Below are 23,400 nucleotides of genomic sequence, written 5' to 3'. Positions count from 1 at the left end.
TTTTGTTGAAATATTCCGAACTTGTATTAGGCCCCGCTCGTTGAAATGACATTCGACTCTAAAGGTCACTTGAATGTTATTTTGTCTCACTCGGTGAGCAAAATGTGATTTTGCTCACTATTTTTAAGCAGAAAATTACCCTTGTTCGAGCTGCTGACGTGATAAAATATTTTCATCAGTGAAACAAACAAATTCGTTATAAATTATATTTCTTTCGCTCTTTGTTGTCTTTCACAAAACTATCATCTGGCACTGACACTGAATAGTTCTGTATACAACAAACTCTCAATACTCGCTTTCATGCTAATAAATATATTATTTATTATTGTCATACAAAAACTTGAGTTAATTTCTCTTAAGTTACCTTCGCTTATGTTAAGCTACCATAATGCTCTCTCACATTGTTATTATATATCGTGTACCTGCGTAACTTTAAATCATACTAGTAGACCATATGATTGACCAGCAATTTTACACAGACTCTGCATGAGTTTAATTATCATAACTTCTTTCCAAGTTCTATATTGTCGTTTAATACTAAATAAGTGATTTAGAATCAATGCATTTAAATTTACACACTGTCAAAATCCATTGTCACATTATACATAAGTATAGTCATTTAACCCAATTAAATTATCTCATTAATAATAATAAAAAAAAGGATTGTCTATTTCAGGCTTCTAGCCCATAACAAATCTCTTTATGTTTCATTAAGATCTCTTAGATACGCTCATTTAAAATTACTAGTACCTGGGCGACCGAGCTCCGCTCGGCTACAACTATCCATTGCAATATGGTGGCGTATAATAGGTGATAATCTACATAAACTTAAAAAGTAAAATGTGAACTGACAATTATTATTATTTACAATCGAATTCAACCTTACAGCACTTGTCACAGAGTAACGCCATCTATTGCCAATTTCTCTTATTACATAGCTCATTTTTTTACCAAACCAAACCTGTCCAAAACAATAAAAATTAAAAATTATATATAAACTTGAACATATAAAAAAAAACAAAGGTTAGTCACCGGGCGAGATTCGAACCCGTAACACTCGTTTCTAGCCGTCCGCGTCCCAACCCGCCGGACCAGACGGACAGTGGCCAGCAACACGAAATCAGCGACCACATTCTGCGTCGAAAGAAAAACGCATGAAAACTCGAAAACACGCGCCTTCCCAAACACAAGACTAATCTAGACCGACTGTACACCCCCAAAAACCCCCATATACCAAATTTCAGCGAAATCGCCAGAGCCGTTTCCGAGACCACAGAAAACTATATATATATACAAGAATTGCTCGTTCAAAGGTATAAGATAATGCAACGTCAGAACGTTATGTCAAACTATCATCTTCTAATTTACATACGCTCATGTAAATTTACCATAATGTACGCTCACATTATGAAGAACTATCATCATCTAATTTACTTACACTCAAGTAAATTTACATAATGTACGCTCACATTATGAAAAACTATCATCATCCAATTTACATACGCTCATGTAAATTTACCATAATGTACGCTCACATTATGAAAAACTATCATCATCCAATTTACATACGCTCATGTAAATTTACCGTAATGTACGCTCTCATTATGAAGTACTATCATCTAATTTACATACGCTCATGTAAATTTACCGTAATGTACGCTCTCATTATGAAGTACTATCATCTAATTTACATACGCTCATGTAAATTTACCATAATGTACGCTCACATTATGAATCTGCTATTCTATTTATCTCATCTTTCACGTCCAAACTCTTAATATTACCCTCTTAATATTACTCATGTTATTAAAACTACATAAGTATATACTACACAAAACGCTTGTTTACGTTGTTGTACACTAGCTTACTTTAAATAAGTATCTGTATTTACTTATATTTTTATGCTAGCCCGCTTTCAACTGTAAGGCTTTCATTAGCATAAATAAACTATGAGTCTCATACAATTTTAGCTAAATTGGAGTCAAATTTACAGATAACATGTGTAACACTGTCACCTGTATAACACTGTCACTGCCACCATTAAACGTAGGTATTTATTTCGACAAAAATATGTCTATAAATAGGTACTTATTATTTCGCATTTTAGTGCTGTCCAACGAGGTATTCTATTTTACTACTACCAATTCACTGATTTCGTATAGATTTAACTAAAACTGCTGCATTTAACATAAATCATGACGTGTACAACAATGAAATACATAAATGCTTTTAAAAATTCTTATCAAAGAAAAAAAATATATAGGAAAGCATAACCTACTCCATGTGTGAAAATGACAAAACTAATTTATTTCTGGTCATGATGCCTCATATACTGATGTCTTAAAGGAACTTTTATTATCATAATATATATTTAATTAACTTTCTTGGGCCATCATATGATTTACAACAATCATTTAATATTATCTGTCTAAATTATCATAAATTCATTATCTATCACAATAAACTACCAGCCAATTTATTGTTTTCAGTTGCTTGCAAAGAAGTGGTAAGATATACTTCTTAATGACTATTTTTACTCACGAGTTTTAAAGCTACCTGCAACTTCATCATGCATTTTTTTAAATTGCTAATACATATAATAGTTACTTACAAGCAGTCGCCAAAAACATATATCTGAAGCATGTAAATCGTCCTAAACTCATGAAACAAAATACTTTTTATTTCTATAACTTACGTTTCATAAAACTTAGGAATCAAAATAAATCTCAAAATCCCAATGTGGGTTAGTGGTACGTTAACACTTCTGATTTATAGTGCTTCTTATTGCATGGTTACCCTAAACTATTACTACTACAGCAATCGGGATACTTGCAGGTACTCTGACCTAACCAGTTCATTACGATGCTTCCTCTTTGACAGCCTCAACCCAAGTGAGCGAGCCTGTCCAACATTTACCGTGTCCCCACCACCTGCTAAAACTACCGTGTTTTGACATAATGTTAAATCGTGTTCAGTATAATGTTATTTTTCCAACTACCCCTGTATTAATCGGGGTAACATAATAATGTTGTCACGGTATAATTATTATTTAACTGCTATCTTAAATGTAAACATAAATAAATCATGACAAGTATTAATAAATTAATGAAATAAGATTTACTGATGGTATGAAATGCCTCTATATTTATTATTTGGCTAGTGTTTCTGCACTCCAAAACAGAACAATAGGGCATTTTTGGGATTTAAAACAAGTTAGACGGTTAAGAGGGGAGAATAGCTTTGCCATCCTAGCGAAATAACGGTATTTTTTCTATGAAATTCCGTTGCGGGAGAAAACGTTTCACACTAACTAAATATTAATCAAATCAATTTGATTTTTATGTCGATCGCTTCAGCATAATATATTCTAGCCCCCTTATTCATAAACGTGTACTAAAGTTACTATGCTGCTAATCATCGTTTGTCCCTTTCCATCATACCAATACGTCGGAAAGGGATAAACGATTATTGGCGGCGTCGTAACTTTAGTACACGTTTATGAATGAGGGGGTAGATTTATAGGTTTCACTTTTTATATTTTAAGAGAGATTTGAGAGTGTTTGCAGATTACCTGTGTCAATATACTGAAGAGAGCGTCCAGTATGTCCTGCAGGAACTTGACCAGTTCCTCGCTCGGCACGTGCATGAGCCTGGTCAGCGCCTGCCGGAGCGTGCCTTCCGCGTGATGGGTGCCCCACTTTAGTACGCCGAGGATCTCCTCTGTGGACAAGAGATGTATTACAATATTTACAATTAGCATATACAAGGAATATTTTTTGAGCATAGAATTTATTTTTGAATGTGTTTCGGCACGAGGCCGCGCTCGGCCTGCGCCGGCAGCTCGTATATACGTACGTGTTGTGCTAGTGGGAACGTTACCTCGTTGCGTGAGCTTGGTGGAGCACAGCTTGGAGTGCACGACGAGCGAGTCCCTGTGCACGAGGGCCAGCGGGCCGCGCACGAGGCCGCGCTCGGCCTGCGCCGGCAGCTCGTATATACGTACGTGTTGTGCTAGTGGGAACGTTACCTCGTTGCGTGAGCTTGGTGGAGCACAGCTTGGAGTGCACGACGAGCGAGTCCCTGTGCACGAGGGCCAGCGGGCCGCGCACGAGGCCGCGCTCGGCCTGCGCCGGCAGCTCGTATATACGTACGTGTTGTGCTAGTGGGAACGTTACCTCGTTGCGTGAGCTTGGTGGAGCACAGCTTGGAGTGCACGACGAGCGAGTCCCTGTGCACGAGGGCCAGCGGGCCGCGCACGAGGCCGCGCTCGGCCTGCGCCGGCAGCTCGTATATACGTACGTGTTGTGCTAGTGGGAACGTTACCTCGTTGCGTGAGCTTGGTGGAGCACAGCTTGGAGTGCACGACGAGCGAGTCCCTGTGCACGAGGGCCAGCGGGCCGCGCACGAGGCCGCGCTCGGCCTGCGCCGGCAGCTCGTATATACGTACGTGTTGTGCTAGTGGGAACGTTACCTCGTTGCGTGAGCTTGGTGGAGCACAGCTTGGAGTGCACGACGAGCGAGTCCCTGTGCACGAGGGCCAGCGGGCCGCGCACGAGGCCGCGCTCGGCCTGCGCCGGCAGCTCGTATATACGTACGTGTTGTGCTAGTGGGAACGTTACCTCGTTGCGTGAGCTTGGTGGAGCACAGCTTGGAGTGCACGACGAGCGAGTCCCTGTGCACGAGGGCCAGCGGGCCGCGCACGAGGCCGCGCTCGGCCTGCGCCGGCAGCTCGTATATACGTACGTGTTGTGCTAGTGGGAACGTTACCTCGTTGCGTGAGCTTGGTGGAGCACAGCTTGGAGTGCACGACGAGCGAGTCCCTGTGCACGAGGGCCAGCGGGCCGCGCACGAGGCCGCGCTCGGCCTGCGCCGGCAGCTCGTATATACGTACGTGTTGTGCTAGTGGGAACGTTACCTCGTTGCGTGAGCTTGGTGGAGCACAGCTTGGAGTGCACGACGAGCGAGTCCCTGTGCACGAGGGCCAGCGGGCCGCGCACGAGGCCGCGCTCGGCCTGCGCCGGCAGCTCGTATATACGTACGTGTTGTGCTAGTGGGAACGTTACCTCGTTGCGTGAGCTTGGTGGAGCACAGCTTGGAGTGCACGACGAGCGAGTCCCTGTGCACGAGGGCCAGCGGGCCGCGCACGAGGCCGCGCTCGGCCTGCGCCGGCAGCTCGTATATACGTACGTGTTGTGCTAGTGGGAACGTTACCTCGTTGCGTGAGCTTGGTGGAGCACAGCTTGGAGTGCACGACGAGCGAGTCCCTGTGCACGAGGGCCAGCGGGCCGCGCACGAGGCCGCGCTCGGCCTGCGCCGGCAGCTCGTATATACGTACGTGTTGTGCTAGTGGGAACGTTACCTCGTTGCGTGAGCTTGGTGGAGCACAGCTTGGAGTGCACGACGAGCGAGTCCCTGTGCACGAGGGCCAGCGGGCCGCGCACGAGGCCGCGCTCGGCCTGCGCCGGCAGCTCGTATATACGTACGTGTTGTGCTAGTGGGAACGTTACCTCGTTGCGTGAGCTTGGTGGAGCACAGCTTGGAGTGCACGACGAGCGAGTCCCTGTGCACGAGGGCCAGCGGGCCGCGCACGAGGCCGCGCTCGGCCTGCGCCGGCAGCTCGTATATACGTACGTGTTGTGCTAGTGGGAACGTTACCTCGTTGCGTGAGCTTGGTGGAGCACAGCTTGGAGTGCACGACGAGCGAGTCCCTGTGCACGAGGGCCAGCGGGCCGCGCACGAGGCCGCGCTCGGCCTGCGCCGGCAGCTCGTATATACGTACGTGTTGTGCTAGTGGGAACGTTACCTCGTTGCGTGAGCTTGGTGGAGCACAGCTTGGAGTGCACGACGAGCGAGTCCCTGTGCACGAGGGCCAGCGGGCCGCGCACGAGGCCGCGCTCGGCCTGCGCCGGCAGCTCGTATATACGTACGTGTTGTGCTAGTGGGAACGTTACCTCGTTGCGTGAGCTTGGTGGAGCACAGCTTGGAGTGCACGACGAGCGAGTCCCTGTGCACGAGGGCCAGCGGGCCGCGCACGAGGCCGCGCTCGGCCTGCGCCGGCAGCTCGTATATACGTACGTGTTGTGCTAGTGGGAACGTTACCTCGTTGCGTGAGCTTGGTGGAGCACAGCTTGGAGTGCACGACGAGCGAGTCCCTGTGCACGAGGGCCAGCGGGCCGCGCACGAGGCCGCGCTCGGCCTGCGCCGGCAGCTCGTCGCGGCGCGAGGGCAGCGCGAGGCAGGCGGCCGCGGCCTCGGACTCGATGTCCTCCGTGCTCGCCTTCTTGTTGTCGATCTGCGGCCAAGGGGCAGAGGTTACAGCAGATTTGACTGACCGGAGCCAGGAAAGACCATGAGGAGGTGGTGGGAAATGACCGGAGCGAAGCAAAGTTATCCATTGCAGTTTTGGCAGAAAAACTTGTTTTTTCTCAAACTTGCTATGAAATGATGACATGACTCACGTCAAATTAGGTCCGGAAATACTACATATCAGGTGGCATGAGTGAAGATGATATGTAAAGGAATTTCATACTGCCTTACACACCTAGGACTGTAAAGCAACCTTCTTTTGTTTTTTAACGTCAAATTGTGACACAGCGTCTTGGCATCCAACCATCAACTAACTTCAGTTAGCTTGGTACGGTGATTTGTTGTGCATATTCGTTGCTAAGCAACGGCGGTGGCGCATCGCGCAGGCGCGCGGACTTACACGCGTAAGGTTGTACACCGCTGGTAAAGTGGCGAGCCGAGTAGGTCGCCACAAAACAAATTGACTGTTTTTTTTTGTTTTAATTGCAAGTTTGCAATATCTACTTGACCAGCAACCCTACGTTTCCCGGCCTCTATAGTAATGTACTAATTATCAAAATAACACAAATTACAGAAATTGGGTGGGGGGTCTCCACACTAGGCTATGTCTAAATGTTCTCTTCTCCAGGTCGAATTTTTAACCGATTCTCGTGAAATTTGATCATCAGGTTCGATAACAGGGTTGTTTCCATCTACAAATCTTAGGGCAGAATTGTATCCCAATAAATTCTTTTGGATTATAAGAACATGTTAAACTACTTTTAGGGGACCTGTAATGACCATATTTTTGTAAATATTGAATTTAAAATATCTTTTGGCACACGTCACGTGACCAAACTCGAAACGTCATTGAAGATTCCGATGACGTCACAACTCTCGGATTGACACTGTTGACAGTTAGGCGATAAACAACAAATGACAAATGTCAGTTGACAGTTCGTATCTTCTACGTGCGTATGTAGTTATGTGTCAAACCGTAAACTGTGACTAACACAATTTTCAAAGAGCGTTTTGGGCGCGAAAGCATCTGTCAAAATATATTTTGTTAATTTAACATATTTAAAGCCGTTTTTAGTATAAAAGTTGAATTTTAGGGCAACTTTTAGTTAATATAGAACGTAATACGAGCGTTTCAAAAAATTGGAAACAACCCTATTATAAAGATTTTTTTTAATACTTTGTGAGAATAGAGCGGAACCATGGGGTTTCACGTGCCGCTAGTGTAAGTATTTTTCTCAAAACAAGCGTTTATCAGCAACTGTACTTTTCTTTCAACAGTCATTTACTATAGTCATTCGATTTGTAGCTGGCCCCGACGGGCTAATCCTTTGTCTATTGTTAAGTAAAACCGCACGTGCTACTACCTGCATAAAAAATGGTCCGGCCACTTTAACCGGGTATTGAATTACTACTCCTAGGGAGATTGCAATAAGATTCAAACTGAACTAATGGAAAAATATATACGGTTACTGAGTGCCGGCGAGTCGAACGCTACAGAACCCGTCTAAAAAGTATCCTCGAGATGCGTAACAAAGGCACGTTATCGAAGAGCGCACCTACACTGGATTATTGAGCGTTGGACTAGCCCGCGCTCAGGTGCCAATTAGAATTATACGACTCTTTTTTTACAGGTAGAGGCACGTGCCGTTTTACTTAACAATAAACAAAGGATTAGCCCATCGGGGCCAGCTACAAATCGAACGACATTACCATAGACTAAACAAACGTCGCATTTGAAGCATTTACGAAGCGCCCAAATCTCCATACATGTGCAGGTTTACTTGTAATTAGGTCGCGACAAATATCACGAATGAGTTGCATTTTCCACTCTTTACAAGCTTTTATTTACTTTCACCTGACCGTTGTCTGTTTGTAATCAAATCTTGCAAGTTAAATTTGATCCACTTCCCGGTTTCCGATTGAGCTGAAAATTTGCATACATATGTAAGTCGGGTGACAATGCAATATTATGGTACCATCGAGCTGATCTGATGGTGGAGACAAGAGGTGGACATAGGAACTCTGTGATAAAACAACGCAACCTATTTGTGTTTGGGGTTTTTAGAATTGGTTCGATGAGTATTAGTTGCCTGTGGAAAGAAAAGTACAGTCAGCGATAAAAGCTTGTACCAAAAATGAATTTTTTGCCAAAAACTTATTTATACTATAACACCGGTCTGGCCTAGTGCCATCCTGCCTAAGAAGGCGATGGTCCTGGGTTCGCATCCCGGTAATAGCATTTATTTGTGTGACGAGCGCAGATATTTGTTCCTGAGTCATGGGTGTTTTCTATTTATTTAAGTATTTATATATTATAGGGGTAAACCTCGATGGACTTTCTCTGATCAAATCCTGAAGAAAGGCCAGGTCAAGAACACCCTAAACCGACGAGCGTGTATGAGGAATGTCATGAAAGTGAAGGAAGCGAAAGAGGTATGTCAGGATCGTAGCAAGTGGAAATCCGTGGTCTCTGCCTACCCCTCCGGGAAATAGGCGTGATTATATGTATGTATGTATGTATATATTATACCGTTATACCTATACCTATTGTACCTGACTACCCACAACACTTATCGAGCTTACAGTGGAGCTTAGTCAATTTATGTAATAATGTCCCTACAAATATTTATTTATTTACAATTGTACAAATAATAGTAAATTCAAATAAATAACATACCTTATAAACACAAAGCGTGTGATGTTTGTCCGGCGTCGTGGTTCCCTCGCGCTGCATGAGCTTCAGGAAGGAGAGCGCGAAATGTTTCTCCGCGCGGTCCTTGGCCTCGTTGGAGCTGCGGTGCCGGCACAGGAACACTAGATGGGCTTCTTTGAACTCTTCTATGCCGAGACAGACCTGAAAGAAGCATTGCAATTTCAATCGGGACGAGGGCTTGGAAATCTCATCCAAATGGAATCCAGTCATTAGTATATGTAAGGTACAACGAATATCGACAGTCAATAAATCGAATATCGTTAGTGTTGTGTGTCGACAGAGTAACATCCCTAGTGCGCAAAATGTTCAAGTCAATAAACAAGACCAAGTGCGGGTAGTTCGAAAAACTCGCGCGGCTAGAAGATGTTCATGTCAACTTTAGCACTTAACCGGAACTCTATTTTCAACACTTACGCTTAATCTGGTTATAATATTAGCTGAAAATCGTTGAGCATTAGACTTTGTTTGCCGCGATACCTATTGTCGAGTAGCAGTACTGAGAGTTCTGCTTGCTCGACAAAGTGTGCCAATGCATATGGAAAACGACGATGGGAATATTTGCTACCACATATCCTCAACGAATTATCCAAAGTAATTATAAGTTACTTTGGATAACAACCCACATAAATGTAAACAAATATTGAAAGCCGCATATTAAATGTATGTCACACTTATAAGAATATCTCATTTCACGAAGGCGGGTATAAGCGGAACCGAGACCCTAACACCTTATAATAGGGATCAAGATTGCCGACTTCGTGATATGAAACACTTCATAGTTTTAAAATGTAAACAATAAACCTACTTATAATATTATAGAGTGTAAGAGCGATTACAGCGGCAGTTAAGCTCTAGGAGGCTTTGTTCGCTGGAATTATTTTGAGAATGTATGTATAATAATATTAATAAACCAAAAAAAAAGATGTCAACTGCGAATATAATAATCATTTTGGTACCAAAACGGGTGTATGGAGTGAGCACTCTATTACTTCTTATTTCTCCATGACTTTAGCCAGTCTTCTCCGAGACCACGGGGACAACGCCGTCCTCGAAACGTCGGAGGTAAATTTAAAACTTTATACGCGATTATGTCCCGTATGTGTTAGTTAATAATCTGAAAGAAGTTGCTTATGGTAAATGATTATTATATTATTCTTAGCTAAAACTATAGTATATTATTAGGTTTTGACGACCGGTTTGGCCTAGTGGGTAGTGACCCTGCCTACGAAGCTGATGGTCCCGGGTTCAAATCCTGGTAAGGGCATTTATTCGTGTGATGAGCATGGACATTTGTTCCTGAGTCATGGGTTTTTTCTATGTATTTAAGTATTTATAAATATTTATATATTATATTATATCGTTGTCTAGGTACCCTCAACACAAGCCTTATTGAGCTTACTGTGGGACTTAGTCAATTTGTGTAATAATGTCCTATAATATTTATTTATTTATTATTTATTTATTTATTTATTTATTACACTTAAGGCAGAAAAGTAAGAAAGTGCCGAAAGTTGACGCTTTCCTCATGGAGAACAGAAAAAGATTATTTCGAGATAATTCAAGAGGCGTACTACAAGAGAGACCTATGCTCAGCAGTGGGCGATAAAGGGCTGATATGATGATGAATAGTAAATTGTACAACAAGGGCATAAAGTCTTTTCACTTCGATTGCAAGGAAATTATATCAAAATATCCAATATTTAAGGTTTATTTGCCTTTTTTTTTCTAGACTAAAGAAAATATTACTCGGACCGGTCGGGGCCGCGCGGGCGGGGGCAGTTTGTATGGTAGATTTTGGACTTTATAGCTAAGTTAATAAGAGTCGTAATAAATAATTTTACTTTATGCTCTTGGACATAATAAGCAATTTTATGCCGCTTACTTAAACGTTAATTTTACGAGCATGAGAAATGGAAAGAATATTTTGACATAGAAAACTAAGATGTTTAAATAACTTCAAGTTTTCAAACCAAATTAGTTGGAGCTGTATATTTCATTATAACAATTTAAAAATACCTTGAACGTTTCCTGCCACCGTGGCCTGTCTTCGTGGTAGTAGACTAGTGACGTATACTCGTTCACTTTTGGAACGCCAGCTCCTACTGATATTACACCCTGTGAATAAAACAATTATAAATAAATAAAAAATTCTCGTGGAAGTGAGGTTGACTTTATATCTGGCTTACTCTGTTTCACAATGTCCAAGTAAAGTCCTGAATAAGCTACTTGCCACTTATCTGACAAATAAAATAATAATAATAATAATTCTACATGTCATTAAATCTCTCCAAAGGGCCTCTACGTGTTGGACCTATATCCCCACGCAAGCCTATCAAAAGACCGGGATTTATAGGCCCGTGAAATCCAAGGAGAAACAAATAATAATAATAATAAAATTCTTTATTGTGCACTACTAAAGAAAAGCTCATATTACAAACAAAGACAGGACTTAAATTAGTAGGTAACAACAGGCGGACTTGTCGATATAAAGCGATCTCTTCCAGACAACCTTCAGATAGCGAACCGGTGGCAAGAAATAGGAAATAATCGTGGATGGTCGGACGTATGTGATGAATTCTTGAGGTTCTGCGAGACGATGAATGAACGCCCTCCTTCTGTGATATGTTAATTATGTGTACATGTGTATGAAATTGCCTATTGGCTACATAGTGCTTTGGAATATTGTTATGTTGTAATTATATATAAAAAAAATTGTTGGCGTTTCATAATACATTTTGCATGAAGTTTTATCTGGCAGTTAATTTATTTGTTAATTAGCTATCCAATACTTTATTCAGACTTTGTGAAACAGACTCTTAGTATTACATTTAACTATAATAATCAAAGAAATCAGTCGCACACTGCCAACCTTGAAACTAAACCAAAGTTTACAACATCTTCTTGCTCATCTTCCATAATCCAGGTTCAGTTCTAAAATGTACTCTATATTATAACAAGCCGATACTGCTGATACTCAATTCTTATGCTATAGTTACATATTACATCCCGGGTTCAAATCCTGGCATTTATTTGTGTGATGAGCATGAATATTTGTTTCTGAGTCATGGGTGTTTTCTATGTATTTAAGTATTTATAAATATTTATATATTATATATATATCGTTGTCTAAGTACGCTCAACACAAGCCCTATTGAGCTTACTGTGGGACTTAGTCAATTTGTGTAATAATGTCCTATAAAATATATATATATATATATATATATATTCTGCCTCCGTTGTAGAGAACGCTACAACTATTAGTTGTGCTACTGTTTCTACGAGCTTACCATGGATGGGAGATTATTTTTTGATGTCCGGTCCGGCTTACTAGGTAGTAACCCTGCCTATGAAGCCGATGGTCCTGGATTCGAATCCCGGTAAGGGCATTTATTTGTGCGATGAGCACAAATATTTGTTCATGAGTCATGGGTGTTATCTATACTGTATTTAAATACTTACTTATATGCTGTATATAATGACTACTGACTGTGATATGTTTGCGTGGCGATGGACGGCTGTGTGTACTTAATGTCTGAGTTTTTGTGAGAGAATGAATGATAGTTGTTCAACTGTAATAATTTAGTTTTGTAAGTGTATAATAATACTGTAAAAAATATACTTAACTTTCATGGCGCATTAGTTACACACTGCAATGTCTTGTGATAGTGTTATCAACAAAATAAAAATAAAATATTCGTTTTTTTTTTATGGAGGATAGGCAGGCGTTTGACTACGATCTCACCTGATGGTAAGTGATGATGCGGTCTACGGTGGAGCACGCTTACCTATGAGATACCTATTTACTCTAGCCTTGAAGAGATTCAGATTGTACTCATACGGAAACACAGACTCGTTGTCTGAGTACCCATAACACAAGCCTTCTTTGAGCTTACTGTGGGACTTAGTCAATTTGTGTAAAAAAGTCCTATAATATTTATTTATTACAAGGTTTGCTACATTTAGGTATAAGTAGTATCCCAAGGATCCGTTTAGTTGACTTCCTTAAAAAAAAAAGCCAGCTAGTACTTACTGGTATAATCTGCCCATTCTTGTCCACAATTCTCGCACAAAGTTCTATGTTCCTCTCGGAGTTCTTGACGCCTCCCCGTGAGAAGCTGCCGCTGCACAGCGTGACGTAGAGGTCGTTGCGCGCGTCGCCGGGCCGGATGACCTCGGGGAAGCCCATCTTGCGCGCGATGGCCGTGTTGCTGACCAGGATGTGCGGGTTCTCTTCCCGGACCTGGAACAACCAAAATATCAAGTGTTAACTTCACACATTTTTTTTTATACCATGACAATGGCGAACATGCATACGGCCCGCCTGATGGTAAGCAGTCACCGTAGCCCATGGACGCCTGCAACTCCAGAGGACGACTCACAACGAGGGGGGGCGGGTTTAGGGTCGGCAACGCGCATGTAACTCCTCTGGAGTTGCAGGCGTACATAGGCTACGGAGACTGCTTACCATCAGGCGGGCCGTATGCTTGTTTGCCACCGACGTAGTATAAAAAAAAACTTACATGCGCGTTGCCGACCCTAACACTCCGCACCCTCGTTGAACTCTAGCAACCTTACTCACCGACAGGAATACAATACTATGAGTAGGGTCTATTGTTATTGCTACTCGCTTGGTTTGTATTGAACTCTATTGTCTAGTCTTCTAAGGCTCATGGTCCTACACGCTCCAGTGGAAAGGCAACCTAACGGCTACGTATCATGTCCAAGAAGCAGAATCCAGGGTAGTCCCAACAGCATACTAAGTATGTTAGCAGATAGACCAGACAGTCTTTTGTTGCTGTCTCATTTTGTCTGTTCGGCAACCTAATCCTAAGATTTAACAGACACACTAGTTATTACAGAAATGACTGCGATCAGGCCGCGTAGCCAACGTGCAAATCGTTAACGCTCCGAAACGTATCGTAGTCATCTCACTCTAATACTGTCGTACTAATGGAGAAGATTGATAGAGAGATGACTACGATACGCTACGGAACATTAACGATACACGTTGGCTACGCGGCCAGATCTTGCAACGCAAAAAAGAAATTAGACTAGACATTTTTGAATGTAATCAGATTTCCTTACGATGACTCCTTCACCGAAAAGCAGATGAATACCAAATAACATTTCGTATATTAATTCCGAAGAACGTCGATCGAGCCAGAACTTGATCCCGCAACTTCTGCTTTGCAAGTCTCACTTCTTACCGATAACTTTCTATTTTTTTTTTTCATACAAGTATCTAAAATGTCAAAATCTTCCAATAATTCAAAAGTAAAAGTAAAATTTTGTTTTTCTAATCTTTTCTGTAGTGTATACCTGTTTCAAATCACCGTCGACTAGTTGTATGGAAACCCACAGTCCTTGCTGGTGTTTAGTTTCCTTCAACTCACGGTTCGTTATTACTTTTTTGAGTAACGTGTCCATCGTTTCTTTCTCGCAACTGAAACAATTAATATTTTGTTAGTTATGGAAATGTGGAATACGTCGAATAGATGCCTTTTACGAGAACACTATACCAAGTGAATGAAACCATGTATAAAAAAACAACTGGTTCGCTAACTCAGCCTTGCCTTTCAAACTATGCAAGAATAAATTATAAAACTTAGCTATAAGCACAATGTACTAAATGTATGTGTAATGTATGTATGGTTGACTGGTAGAGAATGCCTTTTGGCATTAAGTTCGCCATTTGTACATTTTTCTTTATGTGTGCAATAAAGTTTAAATAAATAAATATACCTGACATGTAAAATATTATTTTACTAATAAAAGGGGGATATTACGAAAACTCTGTGCATTTTGAATCTTATTGCAATTTCCATACGAGTTGTAATTCAATAACCGGTTAAAGTGGACCATTTTTTATACAGGTAGTAGCACGTGCGGTTATATTTAACAATAGACAAAGGATTAGCCCGTCGGGGCCAGCTACACATCGAACGACTATACACCGTGTTTTTTTTTTATTTGCGTTAATTTCAAGGGTGCATTTTTTAGCTTAAATTAAGTAACTTTCTCAAAGACACCGGTATTCTAATTAACTCCATTTCGGAGATAATCAATATTTTATTTTTATCTTATAAAGCTCTTACGAGTGTGTACACTTACCTTAGGGCCCGTTCACATATTGATAAATATTTAGTACGGGTTAATACGTTTGCTACTAAACGTAAGTACTATCTCGGACGATCGATGTTCGTAATGACATTGACATGTCAGAGTTTTCAATTGTTTGATTGAGATAAATGTAATGCCCGTGCAACAACAACGCTATATGCAACATTTAATTAATTTTTATAACAAAAAAAAAATGTTTAAAAAAATATGAAATTTTTTTTTTGAAAATTAACTATGTCATGTAGTTTCCTTAAACGTACTTACAGATACCCCGAAGTTAACGGAATTCAATAAAAGCACGGTGTATACTACTTTTAGAAGTACTTACGCATAGAATGGCAGTTGTACGTGTCGGTCGGGCGAGTGCGCGTGGTCGGCGAGCAGCCTGGTGACGTCGGCCGCCGCCGCGCCGCACGGCCGCCGCAGCCCGCCGCCTGAATTTGGCGGAGCAGGCACCCCGGCCATAGATCGTCTAAAAATTAATTTGTTTTCATCACACTTGCTCGAAAAAGATCTTATTTCATGCAGGTGTACTGAAGGACAGAGGCCTATTTTAATCCCGCGGGAGTTATCGATTGTGAAAAAAAAGCCTTTATTTCGCACTTGTATCGTAATGTACTATTAAGATGGGATTTGAAAATAGCAAGGGATTGAGCGCGTCTTAGTTCTACAGGAAGAGAGTTCCATAACCGAACAGCCCGAAAAGTGAATGAGCAATTATAAAATTTTGAGGAGGAAGGAGGGACAGAAAGAAGCAAATTTTGTGAAGATCCAGTGGAATTTAAATAGCTAAAGCGTTCTTTTAGGTAACGGGGAGCGGTGGGATTAAAGTAAACAAAGTTAAGAAAACAAAGAATATGAAAATTACGACCATAACGGATTGGGAGCCACTTGAGTTGCACGCGAAAATGAGAAACGTGGTCAAATTTACGCAATCCAAATATAAAAGGCGAGTTCCTAAAATAAAAATAAAACCCGGGTATGTCCTTAAATTACGTCCAAAAGAGAGGTATGGGCAATGTGAATGTCATCTCGCCTTGTGTGGTAGGGCACAGCACAGCAGATATCATTCCAGATCTAGAGCAGAGCCCAACTGGGGAAGTACCTCCACCTTACAGAAAACCGCAGCCAAATAACACTTGACCCTACTCATAGTGTTGTGTTCCTGCCGGTGAGTAAGGTTGCCAGAGCTCAACGGGGGGGGGGGGGGGGGGGGGGGGGGGGGTTAGGGTCGGCAACGCGCATGTAACTCCTCTGGAGTTGCAGGTGTACATAGGCTACGGAGACTGCTTACCATCAGGCAGGCCGTATGCTTGTTTGCCACCGACGTAGTATAAAAAATATAAAAAAATCCGGATGCAGAGATTTTGTATTCGCTCAAGCTTATTTAGTTGCTCTTCTGTGAGATCAAGATATAGGAGATGACAGCGTAATCGAGGATCGGAAGAAGAAGAGATTGAGCAAGCGCAATTTTGGTGAGGATTGGCAAGAAATTACGTAGTCGCCTAAGAGAAGCAACAGCAGCAAACACCTTCCTGCTAACCTCACTCACTTGAGGCACCCAAGATAAGGAGCTATCCATAATAATACCAAGATTTTTCACCTGGTGTGAAAATAGAATCTGGATACTATCAAAGTATATGGGGGCAAGATTCGCCCACCGACAGCCCATTGTATAACCTAAAATCTTGCATAGTTAATTTTCTTCGCAATCGAAGTAAAGTGCAGTGTTTAACTCAGGTATAAATGTCCTTTTTATCCTCGACTATATTGGTCCTCGCGCGTACATAATTCCACACTTTGAAATGGCAAACTTTGTAAAAACAAACATAAAATGCGTTTCCTCACTATTTTCAAAATATGGTTTCGCTCACTATTTTCTTGCGGCAAAGTACGTTTGTTCGATCTGCAAAGGTGAAAAGTTTTAACTTTTACCTGTAATCCACGTTTTCTGGAGCCATGGAGCCTATCCGAACCACGTGGCAGACTAGGAATGTTTTCTCTCGCTTTATCTCACTTCCGAGGTCCTGAAAAAAAAGTAAATGTTATTTCAAATGTTACTGTCAATATTACTACTTAAATTGAAAACCGGAGTTAACCAAATTTAGATAAGAAAGCATGTCAAACTTTTGAAGTATGTATTTCGTGTTAAGCCAATATTATATTTAATTAAATGGCTAATTAATAAAAAAATATTATCATCCGATCTGGCCTAATGGGGAGTGACCATTATTGACCGAACGTTAATTAGAATTGAAAATATTGGTTACGTTTCAATTTGTAATGGTTAATTTACAATATTTTCAATTCTAATTAACGTTCAGCCAACACTATAGGGCAAGATATATCGTCATCTTTTCGAACATATTTTTTTCTTGATTTTACGACGCACGTTTTTTTCATAGACTTTTTTTATCTTATACGGAATTATATATCTTTGCTTACAGTGAACACGACTTGTCCAGTAGACATATTCGGAGTGGGCCACCTCATCATCAGATGCTCGGTCAGCTTGTTCCCGCTGGAGTCGTGCAGGGACAGCAGCAGCTCCGCGCAGTCCGTCATGCGGCACACGAAGTTGTGCACTTTGACGGCCACCGAGTAGCAGCGGGCTGAGGGGTGGCTGCTGGGGGGGAGCGTGGCCGGGGTAGTTTCCTGAAAGAACGAACATATTTTTAATCACGTTTGGTAGGTACCACTTCACTCACACTAACACACTTCACTTCTAACTAATAGAAAAATAAACCTAAAATTGAGGTGGCGAATGGTTAAATGTTACATCATCCCAATTCTTATGTATGGTTCCGAAAGCTGGACCTTGAAAAAGAATTTAGTCAACAAGCTAAGGGCTTTTGAAATGTGGATTTATCGAAGGATGCTCAAAATAAAATGGACTGATATTATTCATATTCATATTCCTTTATTGATAAAATTACAAATTTTACATGTCAAAAGGTAATACAATATATAATTAGGTCGATGTATAGGATAGATGGATAGGATAACTAATATCAGAGTTTTGGAAATCATGAAAAAAGATCTAGAAGTAATATCAACAATTAAGAAAAGAAAAGCAGCGTATTTTGGACATATATATAGAAACAATAAATACAACCTACTGAAATTAATAATTGAAGGAGAAATTTAAGGCAAGCGTGGTCGTGGTAGAAGGCGCACATCATGGACTAAAAATATAAGAGACTGGTTAAAAGTGAAGAGCATAGATGGACTAATTCTCATGACTGAACATAGAGAGACATATAGACATATGGTCGCCAACCTCCTGGACGGAGATGGCACGTGAAGAAGAAGAAAAATCTCACAGAACAAACTGTATCACATCCTACCCTAATTTACTACCCACTCCATATCTCAGATAATAGGGTTGTTTCCATCTACTAATCTCAGGGCAGAATTGTATCCCAATAAATTCTTATGGATTATAAGAACATGTTAAACTACCTTTAGTGGACCTCTAACCGGCATATTTTTGTAAATATTGAATTTAAAATATCTTTTAACACACGTCATGTGACCTAAGTCGAAACTACGGAAGGTGGAGGTAAGGAAATAAATCTCCATGTACCAAAAAGTGTCATCAAAAAACCTTAAATAGGTGGCGCTACAATACCTAGAATACTTGAACAAAAAAAATCAAACCATAGACAGCGCACTTCACTCCGTCAATAGCGCCTAAGTTCTTAGCTACTCTAGCGCTACTCTGGAGAGATTTGGAACTATTATTTATACCTGACAGCTGGACACTTTTGCAACAGTTCTACCATAAGAGATGTCACTCCTCTTAATTCCACACTCCATAGTCGAAACGTATTGAAGATTCCGATGACGTCACAACTCTCGGTTTGACACTGTTGACAGTTCTTAGGCGATCAACCGAGGCCCCTCCGTTGTCTATTCTCAGTACAAAATTTAATACTCAAGCCGCAGCTTGTCCCCTACGTAAATGGCTACGGTTTGAGTGTCAAATTTTGTTCTGTATGTACTTATGTGTCAAACCGTAAACTGTGACGTCACACAATTTTCAAAGAGCGTTTTGGGCGCGAAAGCATCTGTCAAAATATATTTTTTTAATTTAACATATTTAAAGCCGTTTTTAAGGTAACAGTTGAATTTTAGGGCATCATTTGGTTAAGGCGCTCTTATAGACAGATTTTAGGTTTTTGAGGGGGTGAAGCAGACGAAGTGGTAAAGCAGGCAGGCGGGCGCCCCGCGCGCCGCGCTCGCAGCAAGCCTACGTCCTTATTCTGACGCCATCCGTATTCTGGTTTGTTAGTTCTGGGATCTTTTCCGGAAATTTATATTGATTATGATTTAAACTTAATGAAATTCAATCGCCGTCCGCCACTAGTAGTGAGTTGTTGTGTGTTACGCTCCTGTTACTTACTCATAAAATAATAAATTCTACGATAGCGTCAAACTAACGAAATTGGACTCTAAAACATTAGTGTTATAAGTTAAAGTTAAACTAATGTAATAAGGTGTGAGATCTGCATTCACCACATGCGGCGCGCTTATCAGCTACTGCACAAAAAAGGTATGCTCGCATAGTATACGCAACACTTTCCGATAAATTATCGAAGAATGCCCCCTAAGATTACGGTTAATAAATCTTTGTCTCAACCAAATCTACAGAGTACTGAAACTAGTAACGTTACTAACAGAAAACGCAAACCAAATCCAGACATGCAAGATTTACTAGCGCTGAAGCAAGAGATAGGGGAGATGATCGAAAACATTAAGTCATCCCAACAAACTCAGACTAATCAGTTGCAGAATTCTATTGACGAACTACATGCACAAAATAGAGAGATCATTAAGACAAACTCTAACATAGAAAAACTACTCGTTCAAACAAATGCATTGTACAATGATATAAAAATCAAAGTTGATAGTCTAGAAAGCGGACATAATGATGCTCTTCTTAGAATTAGTGCACTAGAAGAACAAGTTGAGGATTTTCAAAGGAACCAGCGAGTTGCTACCTTAGAAATAAGAAATATGCCAGAAACCGAAAATGAAAACCTCGATCAGATAGTCACTAATATTCACAACTTCTTAAGTATTCCTGTTTCTACTGAACATCATATCAAGCAAATCAAGCGCATCAAAGCCAGCAAGAATAAAGTAATCATAGTGGAATATACAAATTTGAGAACAAGTTCCGCAGTTATGAAGGCACTAAAGATATATAATAATAATCATAAAGAAGACAAGTTCAATACAACATGCCTTAACCTGCCTGGAAAAAAACACCCAATTTTCATCGGTGAATCACTAACTCCTACAGCCAGGAAATTATTCTTTCTTGCACGAGGTCTTCGAAAAGACCATGGTTACCAGTACTGTTGGACTTCGATGGGCCGGGTGTTTGTCAAGTACGCTGAAGGTTCTCCCGCAATACATTTGAAGTCTACTCAACAAGTGGAAGCCTTGAAGGGATCATCTGCCGCTGAGTTGTCTTTGACACAACGGATGGATGGACCCACTGCTCTGGCCAGTACAACGCCTCCTGAGGTAGTGGAAGCCTCAATAACTTCGCCAGGAAACATATTTTGACTATATGTTACTTATCGAATTTACAGGCCAAATTTTTTGCTATTGATTTGTCTTACTTTCTTTATTTTATTTTCAAATAACACAAATGTATCCACACGTATCACATACTCAATATTTACTAACCTGCACAAAACACATACAACAAAACAACACACAAACACACAAACACACAGAATGCCATATAAATCTATGTTCCGCATTGCGCCCTGGAATATGATTCCGCCATTGAAAAATAATGTTATACAGATAATTTAGTAAAAAGTATCCGAATGTCTGAAATAGAAAGGTTATCAAGCGATATTGACGAAAGCGTCAGTATCGGTAACTCAATGGTGGTGAATATTCCGGAGCAATGCAAAAGTCTTTTACCGAATACGAAAAATGTGTTAAAACTTTTTACATTGAACATACGCAGCATAAATCGAAATTTTGATGATTTGCAAGTACTCCTAAGTAGACTTAATATCGATTATGAAGTAATCATACTGACGGAATGCTGGTTGTCCAAAAATTCCATACTACCAAAATTACAAAACTATAAACCGATTGCTACTAACCAAAATTTCAATCAGAATGATGGTATAGTTATCTATTTAAAAGAAAATATACCTTTTATAACTTTAGAACCTACGGAATCTATAGAAGCTAATTGCCTTATTACCACACTTGGTTCGGAATATGCTATAGTTTCAATTTACAGGCCCCCTTCTTTTAAAAATACAGATAAGTTCATAAATGGGCTGGATAATATTCTGAATAAATTAAAACGTTATAAAAATGTTATTGTGTTGGGAGATATTAATATCGACGTTAAGGCGGATAGTCAGGATGCTCGTGCACCCGATTACTTAGATATGCTTGCAATTAATGGACTTCTGCCAGCGCACACCCTCCCAACAAGACTCAACAATTGCCTTGATCATTGTTTTATTAAATCAAGACTACCTATATCAACAATAGTCTGCGATACTACTACAACTGATCACTCTTGTGTAATGGTCTCTATTTCCAATCATCGGACACCTAAAGCTATTTTACGCAAAATAAAAAAAACAGACTATAGTGCTGCTATTAAGGAACTCGAATCAATTAACTGGCCTGAATTGTTAATGCACAAAGATGCTAATAAGGCTACCAGTACATTTATCTCTCTTATATCTAATACATTAAACAAATATACTAATTATAGAACTATATCTCGTAGTAAACACACCATCAAACCGTGGATTACCCCAGGTCTAGTCCGCTGCATGAGAAATAGAGATCGACTACACTTAAAGCTAAAAAAGGATCCTAACAATGCCATTAATCAAATTACTTACCGTAGATACCGTAATACATGTAATAATATTCTGAATAATGTAAAAAGAGCCCACCTTAGGTCCCAAATCAATGCGAATACTCGTAATTTAAAAAAACAGTGGGCACTTATTAAAAACATTTGCAAGATTGATAATACAGATAAAACTATGCATTTACTTAATTTGAGATCGAGCCCTCTAGAATCAGTTAATTACGCCAACAAATATTTTACTAATATCGGTAAAGACTTAGCTACAGAAATAATTGACAAATCCAAACTTTCTGAAACTGAACGGGCTCATTCTATGAAAATCCCGACTACATCATATGGCTCCATGTTTATGATTCCTACAGATGATCAGGAAGTTAAGGAAACTATTCTTAGTTTAAAGTCTAGCGCAGCCACTGGTTGGGATGGAATTTCATCACTTTTCTTAAAAATGAGTGTAGATATCCTGAGTAAACCTTTAGCTACTATTTGCAACCTATGTTTTCAGGAGGGTAAGTTTCCAGATGACCTGAAAAAGTCTGTAGTTATACCTATATTTAAGTCGGGGGACAGCGACTGTATTACCAATTACAGGCCAATTTCGTTATTACCGACAGTGTCTAAAGTAATTGAGAAACTCATAAATAAGAGATTAAAATCATATCTTGAAAAAAATAACATTCTTGCGGCCAATCAATATGGATTCAGAACAAATAAATCAACTGAAGACGCCATTAGGCTTGTAACGTCTTATATTGTTGACCACATTGATAATAATAAAAAAGTTTTAGGTATATTTCTTGATATGAAAAAAGCTTTCGATACAGTCTCTGTCCCTGTCCTTATCAAAAGGTTGGAAACGATAGGTATACGTGGTGAACCTCTCTTGCTCTTGAGTGATTACTTAACGAATAGAAAACAAGTAATCAGAGTAGGTGAACACTACAGTGCGGAAGAAAATGTCATCTATGGTGTACCGCAAGGTAGTGTTCTGGGGCCTACTCTTTTCCTTATTTACCTGAATGAACTCTGCCTTCTTACACTTAATAAGGGACAAACTGTAACATTCGCCGATGATACAGTTCTGCTCTTTCAAGATGATACGTGGCCTAAACTTCAGAAAACAGCCCAAGAGGGTCTCGATCATGTAACTAAGTGGCTAAATTATAATTTACTTACTTTGAACTCATCAAAAACTAAGTGTATTACATTTAGCATGCGAAATAATACCCAACCTCCTCCTGGAATAGTTTCGATTAAAGCACATATCTGTCAAAGTCTATCAGACTGCACTTGTATTGAAATCGAAAACACGGACAATATAAGATACTTAGGTATTGAACTTGATAAAAACCTTAACTGGAATAAACATATCTTAAATATAACTGCAAGA

The 23,400-nt window shown here is 40.4% G+C and overlaps 1 protein-coding gene across 1 annotated transcript in view; it reads right to left on the bottom strand.

Annotated features, from left to right (window-relative positions):
* Nucleotides 1-23,400, bottom strand: part of LOC133529553 (dedicator of cytokinesis protein 1) — a 143,424-nt gene that overhangs the window by 71,234 nt on the left and 48,790 nt on the right. The window contains exons 6-14 of the mRNA XM_061867300.1: nucleotides 17,585-17,794; nucleotides 17,075-17,166; nucleotides 15,468-15,611; nucleotides 14,339-14,462; nucleotides 13,050-13,259; nucleotides 11,036-11,134; nucleotides 8,984-9,160; nucleotides 6,100-6,292; nucleotides 3,572-3,720 (exon numbers count right to left, since the gene is read on the bottom strand). Coding sequence (XP_061723284.1) covers nucleotides 3,572-3,720; nucleotides 6,100-6,292; nucleotides 8,984-9,160; nucleotides 11,036-11,134; nucleotides 13,050-13,259; nucleotides 14,339-14,462; nucleotides 15,468-15,611; nucleotides 17,075-17,166; nucleotides 17,585-17,794 — 1,398 coding nt within the window. The remainder of the gene's footprint in view (nucleotides 1-3,571; nucleotides 3,721-6,099; nucleotides 6,293-8,983; nucleotides 9,161-11,035; nucleotides 11,135-13,049; nucleotides 13,260-14,338; nucleotides 14,463-15,467; nucleotides 15,612-17,074; nucleotides 17,167-17,584; nucleotides 17,795-23,400) is intronic.

The sequence above is a fragment of the Cydia pomonella genome, chromosome 21 (genome assembly GCF_033807575.1).
Source record: "Cydia pomonella isolate Wapato2018A chromosome 21, ilCydPomo1, whole genome shotgun sequence".
NCBI lineage: Eukaryota > Metazoa > Arthropoda > Insecta > Lepidoptera > Tortricidae > Cydia > Cydia pomonella.
This window is presented reverse-complemented; position numbering and strand designations above follow the sequence as displayed.